Source organism: Macaca nemestrina, chromosome 1 (assembly GCF_043159975.1).
Source record: "Macaca nemestrina isolate mMacNem1 chromosome 1, mMacNem.hap1, whole genome shotgun sequence".
NCBI lineage: Eukaryota > Metazoa > Chordata > Mammalia > Primates > Cercopithecidae > Macaca > Macaca nemestrina.
This window is the reverse complement of record NC_092125.1, coordinates 112,009,193-112,032,574: the sequence shown is the minus strand read 5'-3', so window position 1 is coordinate 112,032,574 and position 23,382 is coordinate 112,009,193. Positions and strand designations below refer to the sequence as shown.

Below are 23,382 nucleotides of genomic sequence, written 5' to 3'. Positions count from 1 at the left end.
GTGCCTTTTTTTTTTAAAAAGACAGGTTCTTGCTGTGTTGCCCAGTCTGGAGTGCAGTGGCACGATCTTGGCTCACTGCAACCTCTGCCTTCCGGGTTCAAGCAACTCTCCCATCTCAGCCTCCTGAGTAGCTGGGAGTACAGGAGTGCACCACCATGCCCAGCTAATTTTTTGTATTTTTAGTAGAGAAGAGTGTTTCATGTGTGTCCGTGTGAAGAGATCACCAAACAGGCTTTGGGTGAGCAACATGGCTGTTTATTTTACCTGGGTAAATAAAATCAGGAGGGCTGAGTCCGAAAAAGGAGTCAGCAAAGGGTGATGGGATTATCATTGGTTCTTATAGGTTTTGGGATAGGCGGTGAGGTTAAGAGCAATGTTTTGGGGGCATGGGATGAAGCTCACCAAATACATTCTTGAGGGTGGGGAGAATTACAAAGAAACTTCTTAAGGGTTTGGGGGATTATAAAGAACCTACGTAAGGGTGGGGGAGATTACAAAGTACATTGATCTGTTAGGGTGGGGCAGAAACAAATCACAATGGTGGAATGTCATCAGTTAAGTTATTTTCACTTTTGTGGATCTTCAGTTGCTTCAGGCCATCTGGATGTACACGTGCAGGTCGCTGGGGATATGATGGCTTAGCTTGGGCTCAGAGGCCTGACAAAGGGGTTTCACCATGTCGGTCAGGCTGGTCCTCAAACTCCTGACCTCAGGTGATCTGCCTCCCTTGGCCTCCCAAACTGCTGGGATTACAGGTGTGAGAGGCTGCGCCCGGCCTTGCTTGCTTTTTTAAATCTTACTTTTTGTTTTGGCTGCTCAACTTCTGCCTTTTATCTTGCTTCTTGCTCTCCCACCCCATCACCTTGCTTCTGTTTCTGCTTTTACTCATTCTGCCTTTCATCCAACTTCCAATTCCCTCTGCTGTTCTGCCTCACAATGGCAGTTAGTGAGGGAGGGGTTTTAAGGGGGCATGTCCGACATCCTATCCTGTCACAGCCAGAAACAGCTTTCAAGGCTTCTCTGAGGTCCTGTCAGCCAAGAGGGAGTCCGTTCAGTTGGTTGTAGGGCCTAGGGCTTATTTTTATTTCTCAGTCCTGACAAGGAAAGGCTGGATTAATGCAGATTTTCTGCAGGTGTAAATTTCATCTACAAAAGACAGTTTTGCAGAGTTACTTCTGTTTGCTGGCTCTCTGACAGCCATCTTAAAATATGCCAAAGACACATATTCTGGGGTAAAATATTTTGATTTTCTTTATCTATCTACAACTTCACCGTGCTGACAGCCTCCAATCCAAGCATACCTGAAGCCTTTTTTTTTTTTTTTGAAACGGAGGCTCACTCTGTCACCCAGGCTGGAGCACAGTGGTGAGATCTCTGCTCACTACAAGCTCCGCCTCCTGGGTTCATGCCATTCCCCTGCCTCAGCTCCTGAGTAGCTGGGACTACAGACGCCTGCCACCACTCCTGGCTAATTTTTTTGTCTTTTTAGTAGAGACGGGGTTTCACCTTGTCAGCCAGGATGGTCTCGGTCATCTGACCTTGTGATCCTCCCGTCTCGGCCTCCCAAAGTGCTGGGATTACAGGCATGAGCCACCGCACCCGGCCTGAAGTCTTTCTTTTTAAAAAGCTTTCCCACCCTTCTGACCGCCTTCAAGTCTCTGCCAAAACACAAGTAACAGTGGCTGACTCCCTGCTATAGCAAGCTCAGAATAAATAGCCTTTGCTTTTTTTTGTTTGGTTGGTCTTTGTTTACTTGCAGAAGCTTCAATGTAGCGTTGACAAGGACTCCATCTTTGACCAAACCTTAGTTGCCGCTGAACCCTTTTCTCTATTAGTTCTTGGCCTGCCAAGTCCAGTTTTAGAAAAGAGTACTGTTGAGTCTAGTTTAGCAAGAGTCCTCCCAACCACTTTTGATAGCTAATCAAGTTCCTCTTAGTAATTTTCCATCCACTAACTTTCTTATCTTGCCGATTGGCTATACACCTTCAACTCTTCCTGCTGTATTTGGAGTTGAGCTCAGTTCTCTGCTGGTCTCTCTTGCCTACTGTAGTACATACAATAAAATCCATCTCAGGTTTTTAACAAGTGTCCAGGGTAGTCCCTCTGAAACTACTTTTGCAAAATTCTGACAATAAGAGAAAGCAGACACGGCTGACTCCATCTTGGTTCTAGCCTCACAGGCTGGCTGTCTTTGCTCATTCCTGTGCAATTTCTCCCAAGCGATCTTTGGGAAAAATTGAGTTTATAGTTTAAATCAGGGATCCCCAACCCCCAGGGTCACAAGACAGGTACTGGTCCATGGCCTGTTAGGAACCCAGCCGAGCAGCAGGAGGTGAGCTGCAGGCTTTCAAGCATTACCATCTTGTCAGGTCAGCATCGGCATTAGATTCTCATGGGAGCGCGGACCCTATTGGGAACTGAGCATGTGAGGCATCCAGACTGCGCACTCCTTATGAGACTCTAACTAATGCCTGATGACCTGAGGTGGAACAGTTTCATCCAGAAACCATCTACCACCCCCTTCCATGGAAAAATTGTCTTCCGTGAAACCAGTCCCTGGTGCCAAAAACATTGGGGACAGCCAAAAAGGTTGGTTTAAATGATAACCTTCCCCAAAACTAAATGTAAAACTAATGAAAGGCCACCAAGTTAGGAGGATGAAAGGGGCATGAATTCTGCTAAGATATATGCCTCATTAAATAATTACCAGTCATTATTCCAGAGGTCACAAGATTTGCAGCTTCCCCAATTACTGCTGTGAAGAACATCACTATTGTAGAACCTAAGATTGGCCTCTTGAGATTTCTTTTCAGGCTTTTGCATGTCTGACTACTGGATGGCACCATTTGGCCCGAAAATCAACCAGTCCCTTAGCCCTGAAGTTTGCTCAGGGCAGGAGGGCCAGTTTCCACATGCCACAACAATCAGCACTGCCCCTCCCCACCAAACTGTCTTTGAAAAACCCCTTACCTCCAAGCCTTCAGTGAGATCGATTTGAGTAGTAACTCTGTCTCCCACAGGTTGTGGCTGGCCTGTGTCAATGAAACTCTTTACTGCAATGCCATGGTCTCCACGAATTGATTTTGTATGTACAGTGGGCAGGAAGAACCCATCAGGCGGTTACATCTGCAGGATGGTGCCAGTTCTTTCCACAAAGGCTGGTCAGATACCCAGAAAGTATTTCTCCACTACTACCTGGACAATGTGTCTCCCTGTCAGTATCCAGGGAATGGGGCCTGGATCAAGTATTTAGTATTCAGCAGTTGCTACACTGTCACCTAATCCCTCATTTTCAGGATTTTGCCATGCCTTCCAGTGGCCTAACTGGCCGCCATGCCACAGAATCTTTACTTTATGGTCTCCAAGGAGAACTCTCCACTCGATGTTTTATGATTTGAGCAATGGGATAGAATCTGATACTGGTGGGCTGAGGGAGGTCCCCGGATGCTGGTGGGATCTCGACCCCAGCCATGGTGTCCAGGCTCTTGACACCATCTCCAGAACGAAGTCAAGGATGAGTCAGCAAACAGTGAAAGAAGAGATTTATTGCAAAGCAAAAAGTACACACTCAAGAAAGGGGAGTTCGGGCATATCTGAGAGAGAACAATGGGTTCTGGGGTTTCATCTTGATGGGTTTCTTTAACCAAGGAGTGGAATATTCATAACAATTCCTGGGTAAAGGTGGAGATTTCTCAGAACTGTGGTGCCATCCATTTTTACATCAAATACTGGTCTCAGAACTGTCATGGCACTGGTGGGTGTGTGATTTAGTATGTTAATGAGCATATAATGAGGGCCTAGGTAAAACCTACATCAAATCAAGCACCACATTGGGTCCAGTCAGTCTTAGACAGCTTGGTCCACACTGGTTTTTCAGCGTCTTATCAGCCCATAGCCTCAAGTCAGGTAAATCTGCTGCCTAGAATTTGTTATCCTGTGACCACCCTGTATTATTCCTGTCTCAAATCTACTTGTAAATATTCAAATGGTCTTTGACTTGGGCATTCCAACTTTGCTTACTTCACAATGTTTCATGCATTGTAATCCAATATAAGAAAAGATGATCCAGACATTTGTTAAACATCTCAAATAAGATGGATCCCAGGTATTTGTGTCAAATTTGGATTATTTTGGTTTTGTGTTTGCAGAATATAAAAAACTAAGCACTAAGGTCTGGAGATGGCTGTGGAAGAGATGACAAAATCCAACACCACGCTTGAGAGTGTCCAATCATCTCTTCTGGGGCAGCATATTTTTCTATAATACTGAATTTGGGAAAAAAAAAGAAAAACCAACTACAAGATTCATGAAACTGGACAACTGTCTTTATAACATTACCAGTGATAAAACCAGTAAGGAAGGCTGGTTTGCAGTCATCTGAGCAGTCTCTTTACTTTCATAAATATGGTTTCTCTCTGATATTAAACGGCTTCCAATTTCAAGCTGAATGCTACATCCCAACGATAAGGATGTGAAGAGAAGCGGTTTCTTTTGTAATCCTAAACGTTCTAGTCTGCGAATTAAAAGTCATTATTTGAAGAAGGATGTCCAGGCTTCATTGGGCCGCCGAAAGGTCGTTACACAACACAGGTTAAGCACCAGCTGCTTTGGGAGAGAACAGATGCGGGGGCGGAGGAAAAAAGGGAGAGGCAAACGTCACTTCCCCTTGTGGGCTCCGGCAGCGGGTTGGTCCGCTGAGTGGAAGAAAGGCAGAAGGGGACTGGGAAAGGCACTGTCGGTGACATCACGGAGAGGGCGACTTCTATGTAGATGAGGCAGCGCAGGGGCTGCTGCTTCGACATCTGCTGCTTCGCCACGAAGGAGTTCCCCTGCCGTGGGAGCGGGTTCAGGACCGCTAGTCGGACCTGAGAGTCCCAGCTGTGTGTCAGGGCTAGGAGGGCTCGAGAGTGCGCGGGCAAGTGACCGTACGTGTAAAGGGTGAGACGTATGAGGCTGTGGCAGGGCGGAGGTGCTGGAGCTCATACTTACCTGGCAGGGGAGATACCATGATCACGAAGGTGGTTTTCCCAGGGCGAGGCTTATCCATTGCACTCCGGATGTGCTGACCCCTGCGATTTCCCCAAATGTGGGAAACTCGACTGCATAATTTGTGGTAGTGGGGGACTGCGTTCGCGCTTTCCCCTGACTTCTTGTAGTTTAAAGAGTAGACTTTATTATAAGGGTTGCATTAATTTTTCTATTGGTTCATACTTTGGTGGTAAGTGTTATTCTTAGTTTCGGACGCTGGGGAATAGGAAGTAATGTCATCTCACTGCAGAGGTTGGTACGTGGTCTCCAGGGTCCTTGAATTCTCACGCTCTGTGAAAATCTTGGTGTTTTTCCCTAGCCCCCAATCACTTTTTACACAGCCTCCGCTTCTAACCGCAGTCCCCTCAGGAGTTTGCGGTATTTCTGTGCTAGCGGGGAATGTGTTCTCACCTCGTAGAGCCAGGTGCAAACTACGCAGACGGGCGCTGTTATCGGGAAGAAAACACGGTCTTTGGGACTCTTAGTGTCCCCGTTTGGTTGTAGACATAACTCGCTTACTTTGCGTCGGGGAACGGCTCTCCTGGCGCCCAGGTGCCCTAAACCATATTCATCGAGGTCCGCAGGCCTCACCTCACCTGTCTTGGCCAAAATGTGCCAAAATCCTCCCTGAAATATAAGGCGGAAAGTTTTATGAGGAGTGTGTCCAGTTTCCCTGCTGTCTCCTGCCGTTTACATACCTAGTCTTTTTTCAGTCTTTATTTAAGTGACAGCTTCTTGTTTGATGTCTCGCTTCCACATCCTACATCCATTGCCAGGCAACTTTCTAGGTAGCACCCCCACTCATCCTTCCTACCCCCAAGCAGCCCTTTCCTATTTCTGGCGCCAGCGTCCTCCCCCGTCCCTCTTTCTTCAGGCCCTCGCTTATCACCTTCATGGGCAGAAAATACTTAGCTCTCTCTCAACCTGCGATTTACACCTGACACGCGTCAGTACCCTGGCAAATTCCTTAATACCCCTTCTCAAATGGCACTGTAAGTTCATCTCTTTTTAACTCCCAGAAGTATCTAATTGGTTTTGTCCCTGCACTACGTGAATACTAGTATCCACTACAGAAGAAAACCCTAGGCCTAGCGATGGCGGTTCTGGGCATTGTGCCAGCCTCTCCCAGGGTATGTTTTCTGACCTCACCTACTTCTGATCAACTGAGGTCAGGAGTTCGAGACCAGACTGACCAACATGGCGAAACTCCGTCTCTACTAAAAAAAAAAAAAAAAAAAAAAAAAAAAAAAAAAACCGGGCGTGGTGGTGTGTGTCCCTAATCCCAGCTACTCGGGACGCTGCCAGGAGAATCGCTTGAACCCAGGAAGCGGAGGTTGCAGTGAGCCGAGATCGTGCCATTGCACCCCAGCCTGGGCAACAGAGCGAGACTCTGCTTCAAAAACAAAAAAACAAAAGCCAAAACAAAACAAACAAAATAGAACAAAAAGCTAGTCCATCTGAGACATATTACTGGAGACGGTAGAATCCTGCATCCAACAGGCACTTAGTGCAGATCTGGACCCACTGAGCGATTGGCTCATGTTCCCTCTGTTCTATTAAGTATCAAGAGCAGAAATTGAGCTCTTTGGCTTTTACCCACTAAGTATGGCTATAGGACAGGTCTCTCTCTCTCTCTCTCATTATTGCATCATTATTTTTTGCCATTAATGTGGGTTTTTGGTTTTGATGTTATGGAGTGAATTTCTGGGGACAAATCTCTGTTGGGTGTTGTTGACAAGGATCCAGTCCCTGTTTGGTAATACATGACAGCTAATCTGCTCTGTGAGTCTCTTTTATTGTCTATGTATTGTCCTGAGAATAATGGTATTTCCTGATATTTGAGAGTGCAGCAATGATAAGTTGTTCGTATCTTGTCTTTCAAATGTCTGGGAAAAATTTTATGAGCCCAGTAGTTGTCAATATCTGCAAGAGTGGCATCTCTATTACAAGAGTGATCTTACTACTCAATGTCCCGCCTCCCAACAAATTTCGTTCCATAGGAGCTCTTGGCTTTAACAAATTTGCTATATCTAAAAGACATCTTAGTCCAGGAAGAAAACTAAATCTGTAGCATGTAAGGAGCAGTTTTCCTTGATTGGTATATTCAGGTTTCTAACGAGCTGAAAAATTCAAATACATGTCCTTTAAGGATTAAGTTTGAATCACATTACAGAAAGGAGAGAAAAGATTTATATGATCACATATAAGCAATGGAATCAGCAATATGAGCACTTTTCACAGCTATACAAATCAAATGTAATAATCTCCAGAACATTAAGGAAGTTCATCCCTTAATGAAAATGAATGAAAAGAAATTATTTACCCACTGTTCTATGCCCTGGAAAGAGAATGTCCTGCCGGACTCAAAAGGGTATCACAAAATCACTCACATTTTCAGCAATGAAGGCCCTCCAAGGATCTAATGATGTTAATATTTTCAGTTTATTTCCTTCACTGATAAACATTGTTAATAGATACCATTGCCTCTGTTTTCACCTTACTTAGCACAATTCATTTCTTTAGAATGCCCCCTAGTTTGGTGGAAGGAATTTTCCTTCTTTATAAATATAGGGTATTTTCTCATGAAACAAACTGTCATACTCTTTCAGTGAAGTGAATAGACAAATTAGGTCTCTAAAATTTTAAAGGAGTCACTACCCCAATTATCTTAGGAACAATAATAATCACTTATATAAAATTAAAATAAGAAAATTAAGCCAGGTATGGTGACTCATATATGCAATCCCAGCACTTTAGGAGGCTGAGGAGGGAGGATCAGTTGAGGTTAGGAGTTGGAGACCAGCCTGGGCAACATAGTGAAACCCCTGTCTCTACAATTTTTTTTTTTTTTTTTTTTTTTGAGATAGAGTCTCGCTGTGTTTCCCAGGCTGGAGTGCAGTGGCACGATTTTGACTCATTGCAACCTCTGCCTCCCAGGTTCAAGCGATTCTCCTGCCTCAGCCTCCCAAGTAGCTGGGACTACAGGCATGTGCCACCACATCCAGCTAATTTTTTGTATTTTTAGTAGAGGCAGGATTTCACCGTGTTAGCCAGGATGGTCTCGATCTCCTGACCTCATGATCTGCCCACCTCGGCCTCCCAAAGTTCTGGGATTATAGGGTGAGCCACTGTGCCTGGCTTCTACAAATTTTTAAGTATCAGCTAATATTTTAAAGTTGGCCAGGCATGATACTGCATGACTGTAATCTCAGCTACTAGAGAGACTGAGGCACGCTGCAGTGAACTATGATTGCACCACTGCCCTCCAGCCTGGGTGACAGAGTGAGACTCCCAACTAAAAAAAAAAAAAAAATGAATTTGTTGAAAATTGTTTTACTACAATGCTAGGCTGCATGTCTTGTGCCTGTACTCCCAGCAACTCATTGGGCTGAGGCGGAAGCATTGCTTTAGGCCAGCAGTTGGAGACAAGCCTGGGCAACAGGGCAAGACCCCATCTGTAAAAATAAACAAGGCAAGCTGAGCCAGGAGGATCTCCTGAGCCCAGAAGTTCCAAGTTGGTCAGCTATGATTGCCCTGCTGCACTCTAGCCTGGATAACAGAGCAAGACACTGTGCCTTATTTTTTATTTTATTTTATTTTATTTTATTTTTTACTACTTATGCTTATTTATTTATTCATTTTTGAGACACAGTCTTGCTCTGTAGCCCAGGCTGGAGTGCAGTGGTGGGATCTCAGCTCACTGCAAGCTACACCTCCCAGGTTGAAGCTATTTCCCTGCCTCAGCCTCCAGAGTAGCTGGGATTACAGGCGAATGCCAACACGCCCAGCTAATTTTTATAGTTTTAGTAGAGACAGGGTTTCACCAAGTTTGCCAGGCTGGTCTCAAACTCCTGACCTCAAGTCATGCACCTGTCTCAGCCTCCCAAAGTGCTGGGATTACAGGTGTGAGCCACCTTGCCCAGTCTACTTATGCTTGAAATGTAAGGTTTCATTAGGGAAAAATTTTTTTGTTGAATTTCTAACATGAAAAAATAATAGATTTAGCTGTAGATTAAATTAATGGTCTTGATAGTTTGGTACAACAAAATAAATGAAATGAAGCTGATAGCAGAGAGGAATCTTTGATGCTTTTGAACAGTTTAAATAATGTAAATATTTAATATATAAACGATGAAAGCGTTCATTATGTTATTTTATTTATTTATTTATTTATTTTGAGACGGAGTCTCACTCTGTCGCTTAGGCTAGAGTGCAGTGGTGGAATCTCAGCTCACTGCAACCTCTGCCTCCCGGGTTCAAGCAATTCTGCTGCCTCAGTCTCCCGAGTAGCTGGGATTACAGGCGCATACCACCACGCCCGGCTAATTTTTGTATTTTTAGTAGACACAGGGTTTCACCAATTTGGTCAGGCTGGTCTCGAACTCCTGACCTTGTGATCCTCCTGGTATGGCTTCCCAAAGTGCTGGGATTACAGGCATGAGCCACCGCACCCAGCCCATTACATTATTTTTCAAAAATCAGTGTGACTCTTTTGACAAATTAGAATGGTTTAATAATCTTGGTTGGGCTGGGTGCGGTGGCTCATGCCTGTAATTCTAGCACTTTGGGAGCCCGAGGTCAGGAGTTCGAGAACAGCCTGGCCAACGTGGTGATAGTGTTTTATCCTGTAGCACTCGATTGTCTCTCCCGGGCTTTCTATGGATTCCAGGGATGCAACTGAGAAGTTTGTTTTTAATGCACTTTTACTTGAAGTAAGAGTATTTTAGGCCGCTCGCGGTGGCTCATGCTTGTAATCCCAACACTTTGGGAGGCCGAGGTGGGCAGATTACTTAAGATCAGGACTTTGAGACCAGCCTGGCCAATATGGTGAAACTCCGTCTCTACTAAAAATACAAAAATTAGCCAGGTGTGTTGTCGCAGGCCTGTAGTCCCAGCTACTTGTGAGGCTGAGGCAGAAGAATTCTGTGAACATGGGAAGTGGAAGTTGCAGTGAACTGATCTCAAAAAAAAAAAAAAAAAAAAAGTATTTTAGAATTTTTTGGCAAAGGAAATGAATTCTGACAAGTTTTGCACTTAAGACATTCAAGTGTGATGAAAACTTGAAAACCACGATGCTAGGTAAAACAAATGCTGTTGAGAATGTCTCACAAACACAAATTACATGTCAGCAGATAGGTTTGACCCTCAGGTTGGGCACATTTTACTTTAAGTGCACTGTTGGTGGAACTTAAGATGAATCTAGGACATTCACGATATATGTATGTGTGTGTGTGTATATGTATATATACGTTATATACACACACATATATATATGAGAGACAGAGAGACAGGGTCTTGCTATCTTGCCCACACTGGTCTCCAACTGTGGGCCTCAAGCAATCTCCTGTCTCCCCAAAGTGCTGGGACTACAGGCGTGCACCACCTCGTCCAGCCCATTTTAATGTTTTTAATTTAAATACACATTCCAAAAATTATATAACAAGTACAGGAAGCCCACTTTATGCCAGTTTTACAAAAACAAAGTGCCAACATCCTAAAGTACTGAAAGAAATAAAAGTTTTCCTAGAATTCTATGCCAAAATGAAAAATCTTTCAGGAATGTGACAGAAATAAGGACATTTAAAGACATATAAAAAAATGAAAGAATTCAGCAACTCACGCTACAAGAAATGCAAAAGGAGTTCTCCCGGCCTAAGGATAAGGATACCAGACAGAAAAATGGATCTACACAAAGAAATGGAGACTACTGGAAATCGGTATGCACATAGTTAAATATATATGTTCTTATTATCTAAATATTTTAAAATAATTTGACCAATTAAACAAAAGCAATAATAATGGATTCTGGGGTTTATAACATGTGTAAAATCAAATTACATGACAACACTAGCATAATGGCCAGAAGGGGAGGTAGAATGTCACTTGATGGCACCGATGAAGATGTATTCTGGAAACCCTAAAGCCATCACTGAAAAGCAAAAGCAGGGAAAGAAGTCGGAGAGTGGTGGACCAGAAGAAAGAGAGTTATAGCTAATAAGCCAACAAAGGAAAGAAAATAGAACGATATAAAAACCATGTAATCACTATGCTGGAGCAACTGCTCTCCAGGCCTCTACCCTATAGAAATACACCAGTGGCCAATGATAAGTGTACAAGAATGACGACTGCAGCATTATTTGTAATCATAAAATAATAGAGCCAATGTCCTTTCAAAGATATATGAAAAGGGTTTTATTTATTTAACAAACACAAACAATTGTACAAACAAAGGAAGCAAGTCCTTTTGCCAAGAGGAACACAGAGGGTCATGATGATGCTACTCCTCCAGGGATTTCAGGGTTCCCAGACTCGTAGTTTTCTGTCTAGTTCTTCTGGAAGATGTTATTCTTGGGGAGTTATAGGTCCTCGCGTTTGGAGCTCTTTCACGTTCTCTCTCAATTTTCCCCTCAGTTCCTCCCCATTCTGCTTCAACAACAGCAACAAAAAACAATTCTCACCTCCAGAAGATCCAGCCTGTGCTGCACGAGCCTTTCAGGAGGTCTGGATGTCTGTTCCACCGCTCTCAGCTTCTTTCCCTGCTTTTGCTTTTCCCTTCCCCCGCTCCTATCCTCCTGCCCTATGACCCTACCACTGCCCAGCTGAGCCCCTGCGGCTCCACCGCCGCAGAAGGTGCATTGGAGGCCCTGCCCGTTGCCCTCTCCGGGGGATGCCGAGGAATCAATGTGAATAAACGCTTTGTAAAAAGAACTTCCCCGTGGAAAAATCTCATGATTTCTATTCTTGGGGTTCTTCAAGGGACTAAAAAGCTAAAGGCGACCATGGCCTCGGGAGGTCGAGGCTGCAGTGAGCCCTGTTTGTACCACTGCACTCCAGCCTGAGCGACCAAGCGAGACCCTGTCTCAAAAAACAAAACAAAACAAAACAAAAAAACAAATCAAAACTTCCCCATGGTAAAATATTTCATGATTTCCATTTTCAGGTCTCTTCAAAGGACTAAAAGCTAAAGGCGACGATAGATTCATTCAACAAGTCCTAGGCGTGCGCCCTGGTGAGGGCCAGACCCTGCTCCCCGCGAGGGGCCCCACGAGCCACGCTCACCACCATCCCTGCCCCGGTGGAGCCCCCGTGCGGGACACAGGATACGAAGATGGCAGCGGAAGTTCCGCAGCGGCCTTAAAGGCGACTGGGCAGGGTGGGCACAGGCTCCCTCACTGGGTGAAGGCGGCACAAAGAACCATCCTGGGAGTCCACGGGGCGTTCAGCGTCTCTTGGGCCCCCAGGCGGCTCAGGTCCGGGTCGCGGGGCTCAGGTCCGGGTCGCGGGCCAGGGCTTTTCCAGGGGCTTCTGAAGCAGGCGAGGGGCAAGGTCGTCCTGGTTCCAGAATCTCCCAACTTGCGGGTCTCCGACGAGACCAACACGATTCACCGCTCTAATCTCTCCAGTTTTCCAATTCCTTGCACAGTTTTACTGTGTGGTGGGCTCTGAGGATGGGAGGGTTGGGGAGTGTTTGGTGAGTGCACCCTTCCTATAGCGCCCAGAAGGAGGTAAACTACGCGTCTTTGTGGCACAATGGGTTAGCGCGTTCGGCTCTTAATCCAAAGGTTGGTGGTTAGAGCCCACTGAGGGACACCTGCTTCAGGTTTTTTTTTTTTTTTTCTTCTCTGAGACAGGCTCGCTCCACCCTGCCCGGCTAATGTTTTGTATTTTAGTAGGGACAGAGGTTTCACTTTGTTGGCCAGGATGGTCTCGATCAGCTGACCTCGTGATCTGCCCGCCTTGGCCTCCCAAAGTGCTGAGATTACAGGCATGAGTCACCGAGCCCGGCCGCCTGCTCCAGCTTTTAAAGCGTTGGCGCATTATCGATCCCTAGATAAACCGGGGAGATTATACTTTCCCCGAGTCCTAAGCCACTAGGGTTGTGTCTCTGCGGCACAATCAGTTGTCACATCCGAAGGGCCTAGCTAATTTTTGTAGAGAAAGGGTTTCGTTATGTTGCCCAGTCTGGTCCCCAACTCCTGGGCTCAGGCACATCCGAGGTCTTCCCAAAGTGCTATGATTACACCGGGCCTTATATAATGCTTCTAATTTCAGCACGTTAGCAAACTTATCTTCTGTGGGAAAGGTACCAAATCATATTCTAATTTCTTTCTCAACTCTAATAATGTCCCTTTCTTCATTTCTTTGCTGATACAACAAATTTTCTCCCCTCTCCTACTTTTTGTTTTGAGACTAGGTGCCACTCTGTCACCCAGGATGGAGTGCAGTGGCGTGATCTCAGCTCACTGCAAACTCACTGCACCTGCCACCCCGGCTCTAGTGAGCCTCCAGAATAGCTGGAACTACAGGTGTGCACCACCAAATCCAACTTTTCTTTTTTTTTTTTAGAGATAGGATCTTGCTATGTTGCCCAGATTGGCTCCAGGAGCTCTAACTTCTGGGCTCAAGAGATTCACCTGCCTTGGCCTCCCAAAGTGCTAGGATTCCAGGTGTGAACCACCGCACCCAGCCTAACTTTCTATACATGTGCCCATGATATTCTTTTCTTTGCCTTTTTTTTTTTTTTTTTTTTTTGCGACACAGTCTTGCTCTGTCACCCAGGCTGGAGTTCAGTGGAGCGATCTCAGCTTACAACACTGCACCACCACGCCTGGCTAATTTTTGTATTTTTAGTAGAGACAAAGTTTCATCATGTTGGCCAGGCTGGTCTCAAACGCCTGACCAGCCTCCCAACATGCTGATATTACAGTCATGAGACACCATGCCCGACCATGTGCCAGTGATAGTCTAATAAGGGGACAAATGCCTTCCTGGCTTAAGTAAGGGGGAGGTACAACAGGAGGACATGGTGGACATTACACACAGATATTCAGTTTCATAGGATGGACAGCTAAACTTTTAAGACATTTTATTTTATTTTTTGAGATAGGGTCTTGCTCTGTTGCCCAGGTTGCAGTGCAGTAGCACGATCATAGTTCACTGTGTTCTCAGTCTCCTGGGCTCAAGTGATCCTCCTGTCTCAGTCTCCCAAAGTGCTGGGATTACCAGCCTGAACCACTGCACCTGGCTATTTTAAAGTCCTTCAACATCTGTAATTGTTTCTTTTACATTTTATTATATATAATAAAATATATACATATTTTATTATAATTATATAATAAATACATACAGTTATATATTATGTATAATAAAATATAGTATATATTTTATTATATATATTTATTAAAATATATGTATGTATTTTTTAGAGATGAGGTCTCACTATGTTGCCCAGGCTGGTCTCGAACTCCTGAGCTCAAGTGATACTCCCATCTTGGCCTCCCAGAGTGCTGGGATTACATGTGTGAGTCACCCTGCCTGGCCCTGTTTCTTTTTTATTTAATTAATTAATTAATTAATTTTTATTATTATACTTTAAGTTCTATGGTACATGTGCACAACGTGCAGGTTTGTTACATATGTATACATGTGCCATGTTGGTGTGCTGCACCCATTAACTCATCGTTTACATTAGGTATATCTCCTAATGCTATCCCTCCCTGCCCCCGCTCTCCACAATAGGACCTGGTGTGTGATGATCCCCTTCCTGTGTCCAGGTGATCTCATTGTTCAGTTCCCACCTATGAGTGAGAACATGCGGTAGTTTTCTGTTCTTGCGATAGTTTGCTGAGAATGATGGTTTCCAGCTGCATCCATGTCTCTACAAAGGACACAAACTCATCCTTTTTTATGGCTGCATAGTATTCCATGGTGTATATATGCCACATTTTTTTTTTTTTTTTATTGAGACGGAGTCTTGCTGTGTCGCCCAGGCTGGAGTGCAGTGGCCGGATCTCAGCTCATTGCAAGCTCCGCCTCCCGGGTTTTTACGCCATTCTCCTGCCTCAGCCTCCCGAGTAGCTGGGACTACAGGCGCCCACCACCTCGCCCGGCTAGTTTTTTGTATTTTTTAGTAGAGATGGGGTTTCACCGTGTTAGCCAGGATGGTCTCGAACTCCTGACGTCGTGATCCGCCCGTCTCGGCCTCCCAAAGTGCTGGGATTACAGGCTTGAGCCACCGCGCCCGGCCATATGCCACATTTTTTTAATCCAGTCTGTCACTGATGGATATTTGGGTTGATTCCAATCTTTGCTATTGTGAATAGTGGCCTGGCCTTGTTTCTTTTTCAAATTTAATTCATTTATTTAGAGACATGGTCTTACTCTGTCACTCAGGCTGGAGTGCAAGGGTCTAATCATGGTTCACTGCAGCCTCAACCTTCCTGGGATCAGGTGATCCTCCCACCTCAGCCTCCTGAGTAGCTGGGACTACTAGCATAGACCTCCATGCCTGGCTAAATTTTGTATTTTTTGTACCGACAGAGTTTCATCATGTTGCCCAGGCTGCTCTCCAACTCGTGAGCTCAAGTGATCCGCCCGCCTCCGCCTCCCAAAGTGTTGATATTACAGGCATGAGCCACTGTGCCCAGCCTGTAATTGTTTCCTGTGGTGACCAAGTCACATTCGTCCAGAGAAGACAGGTCACAGTGACCTCTTTGATAGCTTTCTGCCAAGTTGCTTATCCAAAGGGAGCAAAATCACAATGGTCCCAGTCATTTTTTTCTCCTCCCCTTTCCTCTTTTCTTTATAAATCTTGATGTTACTTTTATTTGATTAAAACAATCTAATGCCAGTTTCCCTTCTATAGTAATGGAGAATGAGCATGCAGATAAGTGTCTCTATATTATTCCTCGACTGATTTCTTTCAGAGGCTATGTCCATAAAAATTAGTCCATCTGAGACCCATCATTGGAGCCAACAGAATCCTGCACCTAACAGGCCCCTGGTGCAGACCTGGATCCTTAGAGATACTGGCTCTTGTTCCCTCGGTTCTTGCTTTCATGAGCAGAAGTTGAGTTCTTTTGCTTTTATGTACTAAGTATGGTCATTGGGCGAGTCCTTCCTCTCTCTATCTCCCTCTCTCTCTTTCTCGCATCATTGTTTTCTGGCATCAGTGGCATCAGTGTGCGTTTCTGGTTTTGATGTTATGAAGTGAATTTCTGAGGACAATCTCTGTTGGGTGTTGTTTGACAAAGATCCATTCCCTGTTTGGTGATACATGACAGCAGATCTAGTCTGTGAGTCTCTTTTGATGGTCTATTCATTGTCCTGAGGATAATGGTATTTCTTGATATTTGAGACTGCAGCAATGAGAAGTTGCTCATATCTTGTCTTTCCAATGTTTGGTAACAATGTTTTGGGCCCAATAGCTGTCAATACCTGCAAGAGTGGCATCTCTATTGTAAAGATGATCTTACTACTCAATGCCCCCCTCCCACCTAACTTCATTCCATAGGAGCTCTTGGCTTTAACAAATTACTATACCTAAAAGAAATCTTAGTACAGAAAGAAAGCTAAGTCTGTGGCATGTAAGGAGCACTTTTCTTTGATTCGTATACTCAGGTTTCTACTAGCTAAACAACTCTAACCAGCTGAAATACATGTCCTTTAAGGATTAAGTTTAACTCACACTACAGACAGGAGAAAAGAGATTTATATGATCACAAATAAGCAATGGAGTCAGCAATATAAGCACTTCTGACAACCACACAAATCAAAATTTTTTTTTGCTTAAGACAGAGTCGCACTCTGTCACCAAGTCTGGAGTGCAGTGGCATGATCTTGGCTCACTGCAGACTTGGCCTCCCGGGTTCACGCGATTCTTGTGTATCAGCCCCCTGAGTGGCTGGGATTACAGGCACGTGACACCATGCCTGGCTAATTTTTGTATTTTTAGTAGAGATGGGGTCTTGCCATGTCGGCCAGGCTGGCCTTGAACTCCTGAACTCAACTGATCTGCCCACCTTGGCCTCCCAAAGTGCTAGGATTGTAGGCGTAAGCCGCTGCGCCTGGCCACAAATCAAATTTAAAAATCTCCAGAACATCAAGGAAGCTGAGTTCTTAATGAAAATGGATGAAAAGAAATGATTTACTCTTATAGGCTCCGGAAAGAGAATGTCCTGCAAGACTCAAAAGGGTATCACAGAATCACTTAGATTTTCAATAGTGAGGGTTTTCCAAGGATCTAACGATGTCCATTTCTTTAGTTTGTTTCCCTCACTGATAAGCATCGTTAATAGATACCATTGCATCTGTTTTCACCCTAAATGATGTTACTTAATGCAATTACTTGCTTTCGAATGCCCCCTAGATTGGTGGAAAGAAATTTTCTGATTTATAAATATATTTTCTTATGAAACCAATTGGCATACTCTTCCAGTGGAGTGAATAGAAAAATTAAGTCTCTAAAACTTTAGAGATTATTGCCCCAATTATCTTAAGGACAGTAATAATTACGTATATAAAATTAAAATATGAAACTTAAGCAGGGTGTGGTGGCTCACACCTGTAATCTTAGCACTTTAGGCAGCTGAGGAGAGAAGGATTGAAGCCAGGAGTTCGATACCAGCCTGGGCAACATGGTGAGACCCCTGTCTCTACAAATTTTAAAAAATGAGCTAATTTAAAAAAACTAGCCAGCACAGTGGCTCATGTCTGTAGTCCCAGCTGCTAGGGAGGCTGAGGCAGGAGGATTGCTTGAGCCCAGCAGATCCAGGCTGCAGTGAACTATCGTTGTACCACCGCACTCCAGCCTGGGTGACAGAGTAAGACCTCAACTCAAAATAAATAAATAAAAAAAATAAAATAAAATAAAGAATAATTTCTATTTATTTATTTATTTTGAGACGGAGTCTCGCTCTGTCGCCCAGGCTGGAGTGCAGTGGCGCGATCTCAGCTCACTGCAAGCTCCGCCTCCCAGGTTTACGCCATTCTCCTGCCTCAGCCTCCCAAGTAGCTGGGACTACAGGCGCCCGCCACCTCGCCCGGCTAGTTTTTTGTATTTTTTAGTAGAGACAGGGTTTCACCATGTTAGCCAGGATGGTCTCCATCTCCTGACCCCGTGATCCACCCGTCTCGGCGACTTTTGGACATTCTTAAAAATTCCTCAGTGAGGTAGCTCCTTTCTTCCCCTGTCCCCTCTCTGGGACAGGCCTATCCAGGAATGAGCCTTTCTGGCAAAGAGGGACACCTTGACTGAGCTTTTAATAATCAATGCTTTCAAGAAGAAAGATTTAAAACATTTTTTATCTGAGGAATGTGAGCGCTTTCAAATGATCAGGCCCAGAGAGACGTTAAATCTAGACAGCAACCCCTTTCCGCTCCTTCCTTTTGAGCTGCACTGAGCTATGTATTCATCTGTTGAAACTGCTTGCTATCGCCTCAAGTAGCTGTAAATTAACCTAATAATGCCACACCAATCACTATACCCCCATGCCCTATAACTTAACAACATATAGCCAATCACCAATCAATGTTATTTCTGTAAACCAATGAGAATTCCTGACAGGCACCTTTCTATCAGCCCACTGTCTGTCCCTGCTTTTGACCTTCAAAAGCCTGCTTGTGGGCCGGGCGTGGTGGCTCACGCCTGTAATCCCAGCACTTTGGGAGGCCGAGGCGGGCGGATTATGAGGTCAGGAGATCGAGACCATCCTGGCTAACACGGGGAAACCCCGCTTCTACTAAAAATACAAAAAAAATTAGCCGGGCGTGATGGCGGGCGCCTGTAGTCCCAGCTACTCGGGAGGCTGAGGCGGGAGAATGGCGAGAACCCGCGAGGCGGAGCTTGCAGTGAGCAGAGTTCGCGCCACTGCACTCCAGCCTGGGGGACAGAGCGAGACTCCGTCTCAAAAAAAAAAAAAAAAAAAAAAAAAAAAAAAATTAAATAAATAAAAAATAAAAACCTGCTTGTGACAGAGGCCAAAGGGAGCTCAGATCCAAGGTTCCTTGGCTGTGAGTCTTCCAGGCAGCTGTCTTCATGTTGGCTCAAGTAAACTCTTTTTTTTTTTTTTTTTTTTTTTTTTTTTTTTTTTGAGACGGAGTCTCACGCTGTTGCCCAGGCTGGAGTGCAGTGGCGCGATCTCGGCTCACTGCAAGCTCCGCCTCCTGGGTTCACGCCATTCTCCTGCCTCAGCCTCCTGAGTAGCTGGGACTACAGGCGCCCGCCACCGCGCCTGGCTAATTAAGTAAACTCTAAATTATATTTTGTGCTTCAGCCTCCTTCTTTTAGGTCAACATGTTCAACAACAGTAGAATAAATAAATAAGTTAATGTATATTCATACAAAGGAATACACATATACACATAGAAACAAATAACCACATGAATAACATGAAAAATTCATAGACATAAGACTGAGTGAAAGAAGTCAAACCTATGCCCCTGCTTCTGAAACCGCCTTTGCAAAAATTACAACTGGAACAATTATCACAGCGAAAGAGATCTGACCTAACTGATTCCATGTTGTTTCCAAAGTCCAAGCTGTCCTTGTTCATTCCTGGCCACAGGCCGAAATAACTTTGGGAGGAAATTAGTTTATGGTTTAGCTGTGAAACAAAGATGATAATATCCCTTTCCCAAAGCAAACCCCCTTCCTGCCTGGGGACTAGACTGCCTTTGCAGGACTAACAAATTAGCCAAGAGATTAGAAATTACGGTTTAGGAGTCATGTGGCCTCTGGCTGCAAGATTCTAAACCTCCCCAAATTGTTCCTGGAGATCACATTATTATTGGAAAACCTAAGATGAGTGCTTGAGATATTTTGCCGACCCTGCACTCAGTGGATCAGGTGGCATCAGCTAGGCTGATAACCTGGCTCATCTGATCTTGTGGCCCCCACACAGGAACTGACCCAGCACAAGAGGACAGCTTCAGTTCCCTGTGATTTCATCCCTCTGTCACCCAGGCTGGAGTGCAGTGGCCGGATCTCAGCTCACTGCAAGCTCCGCCTCCCGGGTTCATGCCATTCTCCAGCCTCAGCCTCCCGACTAGCTGGGACTACAGGCGCCCGCCACCTCGCCCGGCTAGTTTTTTGTATTTCTTAATAGAGACGGGGTTTCACCGTGTTAGCCAGGATGGTCTCGATCTTCTGACTTCGTGATCCGCCCGTCTCGGCCTCCCAAAGTGCTGGGATTACAGGCTTGAGCCACCGCGCCCGGCCTAGAGTGCAGCTCTTTATTGCAATTCCCCTGTGTCGAAAAGTTGGTTCTATGTAAGCAGCAGGCAAGGTGTACCAGTTGGGCAGTAACACTCCCCCCAAAACCCACTACACACTGTATGACTCAGTTTATAGGAAAGTAAAGGGCAGGAAAAACTTGCCTGATAGATTTGCAGAGACGGGGTGGAGATCATTAAGTCTGAGGTATTGTCAGAGTTTGGTGTTGTAGTCTACATATTAATCAGTTAAACACCTGAAATAAAATTTCCCCCAAATATTTTTGCCAAATTTGGACGACTTTGTTCCTGGCTTTGCAGAATGTTAAGTGTTAACATGAGGTAAGCGCTAAGGTCTAGAGAAGGCAGTGGAAGAGATGATAAAACAACTCCAGCACGATGTCTGAGTCCAGTGTGCTCTGCTGGGGCAGCACATTTTTGTACATTGCTGTATTTGAAAAAAACCTACAAGATTCATGAAACTGGACAACCGTCTTTATAACACTCCTAGTGATAAAACAAGTTGAGGATGGCTGGTTTGCAGTCATCTGAGCAGCCTCTCTAGTTTCATAGATACAGTTTCTCTCTGATATTGAACGACTTCTAATTTCAAGCAGAAAGCTACATCACAAGGATAACCGTATGTGAAAAGAACCGGTTTTCTCTGTAATCCTAAACTTTCTAGTTGGCGCATTAAAAGCCATTATTTGAAGAAGAGAGCACAGGCTCCAGCTGGCGGCCAAAGGTGTCCTTGGCATCACAGGCTAAGAACCTACTTCTTTGGGAGAGACCAGGGGCGGGGAAGGGAGGGAAAGGAGATAGAGGTAAGTGTCACTTCCTCCGCTGGCTCCCGCAGCGGGTTGGTCGGCTGAGTGGCGGAGCGGAAGCGCAGACGGGGACCGGGAAAGGCGCTGTCGGTGACATCACGGATAGGGCGATTCCTATGTAGATGAGGCAGCGCAGGGGCTGCTGCTTCGGCCACAGAGGATTTCTTGTGCTGTGGGAGCAAGTCCAGGACCGCCGGTTGTACGTGATCGTCCTGGCTGTGTGTCAGGGACAGGAGGGCTCGGGGTAGCATGGTGGGAGCAGTGCGGGGGGGGGGGGGGCATGCGGGTGGTAAGTGACCGTGCGTGTAAAGGGTGAAGCGTCTGGGGCTGTGGCATGATGGAGAAACGTAATCTCATACTTACCTGGCAGGGGAGATACCATGATCACGAAGGTGGTTTTCCCAGGGCGAGGCTTATCCATTGCACTCCGGATGTGCTGACCCCTGCGATTTCCCCAAATGTGGGAAACTCGACTGCATAATTTGTGGTAGTGGGGGACTGCGTTCGCGCTTTCCCCTGAATGTTATGGTGCAAAAAGCAGATTTATGTGAAAATATTGTTTCACACTATTTTGATGAATAATGTAATTGGTTTGGTAATCCTGCAGTTGGATGCTTGAGAATCAGAATGTAAGAAACGTCAGCCATTATGAACGGGTTTACCGCAAGCTAAGTGCTATATAGCTCGTTTCCTTTGCAAGTAAGCCTGATTTTTTTGCACAAAGTTGGTCTGTGGTCTCCAGTCTCTTGGAGTCTCATGCTCTGTGAAAATAGTGGTGTTTTTCTCTAGTCTCTAGTCTACAGAGTCATCTCTCAGCGTCTGCTTCTAACCGCAGTCCCCACAGGAGTTTGTAGGGTTTCTGTGCCAGCAGGGAATGTGTTCTCACCTCATAGAGCCAGGTAGAAACTACGCAGACAGGCACTGTTCTTTGGGATGAAAGCAGGGCCTTTGGGGCTCTTAGTGTCCCGGTTCGCTTGTAGACATAACACTCTGTGTAGGGGAAGGGTTCTCCCGGCGCCCACGTGCCCTAACGCACATTCATCGAGGTCCGCAGGTCAGAACCGCAGTCTCAACTGTCTTGGCGGAAACGCGCTGCTTTCCTCCCTGCACTGCATGAGCACGAGAATTCCACTACAGAAGAAAACCCCAGGCCTAGTGATGGCGGTTCTGGGCATTTTGCCAGCCTCTCCCAGGGTGTTTCTGACCCCACCTGAGCACTTTTGATCTGTAATACCTGGCCCAAACGGAAAAGGCAAGGAGGACCACGGCAGGAAGGCCTATGGCGTCCCCTGGTGGCTATCCCGGGGACAGCACGCATAGATCCGCATGTCCGGAGAAGCCTCTGCCATCCCGTCCCGGGTGAGGTGCAGAAACCCGCGGCTCCAAAGAAAACCGGCTAGAACGCACAGGACGCCCAGCGAGTGTTCAGGACACTGCAAGTGGAAGCCGTACGTCCTATGGACTTCATAGTTTGATGAAGACGAGCCATTTACTTCTAACCCCACCAGCGGACATTGCCTTGCTCAAATATAGAATATATGAACCAAGACCGAAAGCAACTTTCATTGCGTTACTGATGAGCAAACGGGTTTTTAGAATGTTTAAGAAATGTCCCTTGTTTCGGGACCGGCATCACTAACGTATCCTTGGGATTCCTGATCGGTATTTCTGATGGGCCTGGAAGCCAATATCCAAGCAGTTCTCAGCCACTGGATTGGTGGGCTGCTTTTGCTCAGAAACTCCTCGATCAGCAATACCGAGGTTCTGACAAAGACCTGAGCTTCTGTCAGCCGTTGGGAAGGCTTTCTTCCAGTCCTGGCGCTGCCGCTTGCCTTCTGTTTGACCTTGGGCCAGGTCCTTCAATTTGCTAGGCTTCAAGTTGGAAAGGGTTACAGAAAAATAATAATATGAAGTACTTCTTAGAGTTATTGCACAGATTACAGAAGACAGTCTAATAGTACACCTAGCATCGTGTGTGGCTTACATCAAGGATTTGCTGACAGGAAACAATATCCCAGATAAAGTTTTTTCCCCTTAATTATGAAATATAACAAAGGAAATTGTGTAGACTTCTGCTTCAGGCCTCTGTAACATTTGAATGAATTTTGCACTTGTGAAGGTGACATCCTTTTACAAAATAAGTTAATACTAAAGAAGGACAAATAGAATTTACAAAACATATATTCACAAAAAGAGCCTGTTCTTAGCAGCTTTGTTTACAATAGTCTCCAAACGGGAAACGGTTTATATGTATCAAGGGGTAAATGGACCTATTGTGATATATTCATCCAATGGAGTGCTACCCTCAATAAGATGGGACAAATCATGGAAACATGAGATCGCATGGATGAATCTCAAAAACCTCATGCTGAGTGATGAAAAGAGGGCATCCTGTGTGGCACCATCAAGTTGAATTTCTAGAACAGGTGAAACTAACCTGTATAGTGACAGAAACTATTAAATGCTGGGGTCAGGGAGTCGAGGGGACTGACTGCAAAGGGCACGAGAGGACCTTCTGGAGTAGTAGACATGTCAT

General features: G+C 45.3%; 1 protein-coding gene and 2 non-coding genes across 3 annotated transcripts; all 3 read left to right on the top strand.

Annotated features, from left to right (window-relative positions):
- The first annotated feature begins 4,981 nt into the window (after positions 1–4,981).
- On the top strand, positions 4,982–5,145 carry LOC112426190 (U1 spliceosomal RNA). Its single transcript, XR_003017486.1, has one exon. It is a non-coding gene; the product is annotated as a U1 spliceosomal RNA (small nuclear RNA).
- Positions 5,146–6,122: 977 nt separating this feature from the next.
- LOC112426162 (uncharacterized) lies at positions 6,123–12,474 on the top strand. Its single transcript, XM_024792002.2, has 3 exons — positions 6,123–6,158; positions 11,556–11,726; positions 11,965–12,474. The coding sequence occupies exons 1-3, from the start codon at positions 6,123–6,125 to the stop codon at positions 12,472–12,474; spliced, it is 717 nt and encodes a 238-aa protein (XP_024647770.1).
- An 8,727-nt stretch (positions 12,475–21,201) lies between these two features.
- On the top strand, positions 21,202–21,365 carry LOC112426189 (U1 spliceosomal RNA). Its single transcript, XR_003017485.1, has one exon. It is a non-coding gene; the product is annotated as a U1 spliceosomal RNA (small nuclear RNA).
- Positions 21,366–23,382: the final 2,017 nt, after the last annotated feature.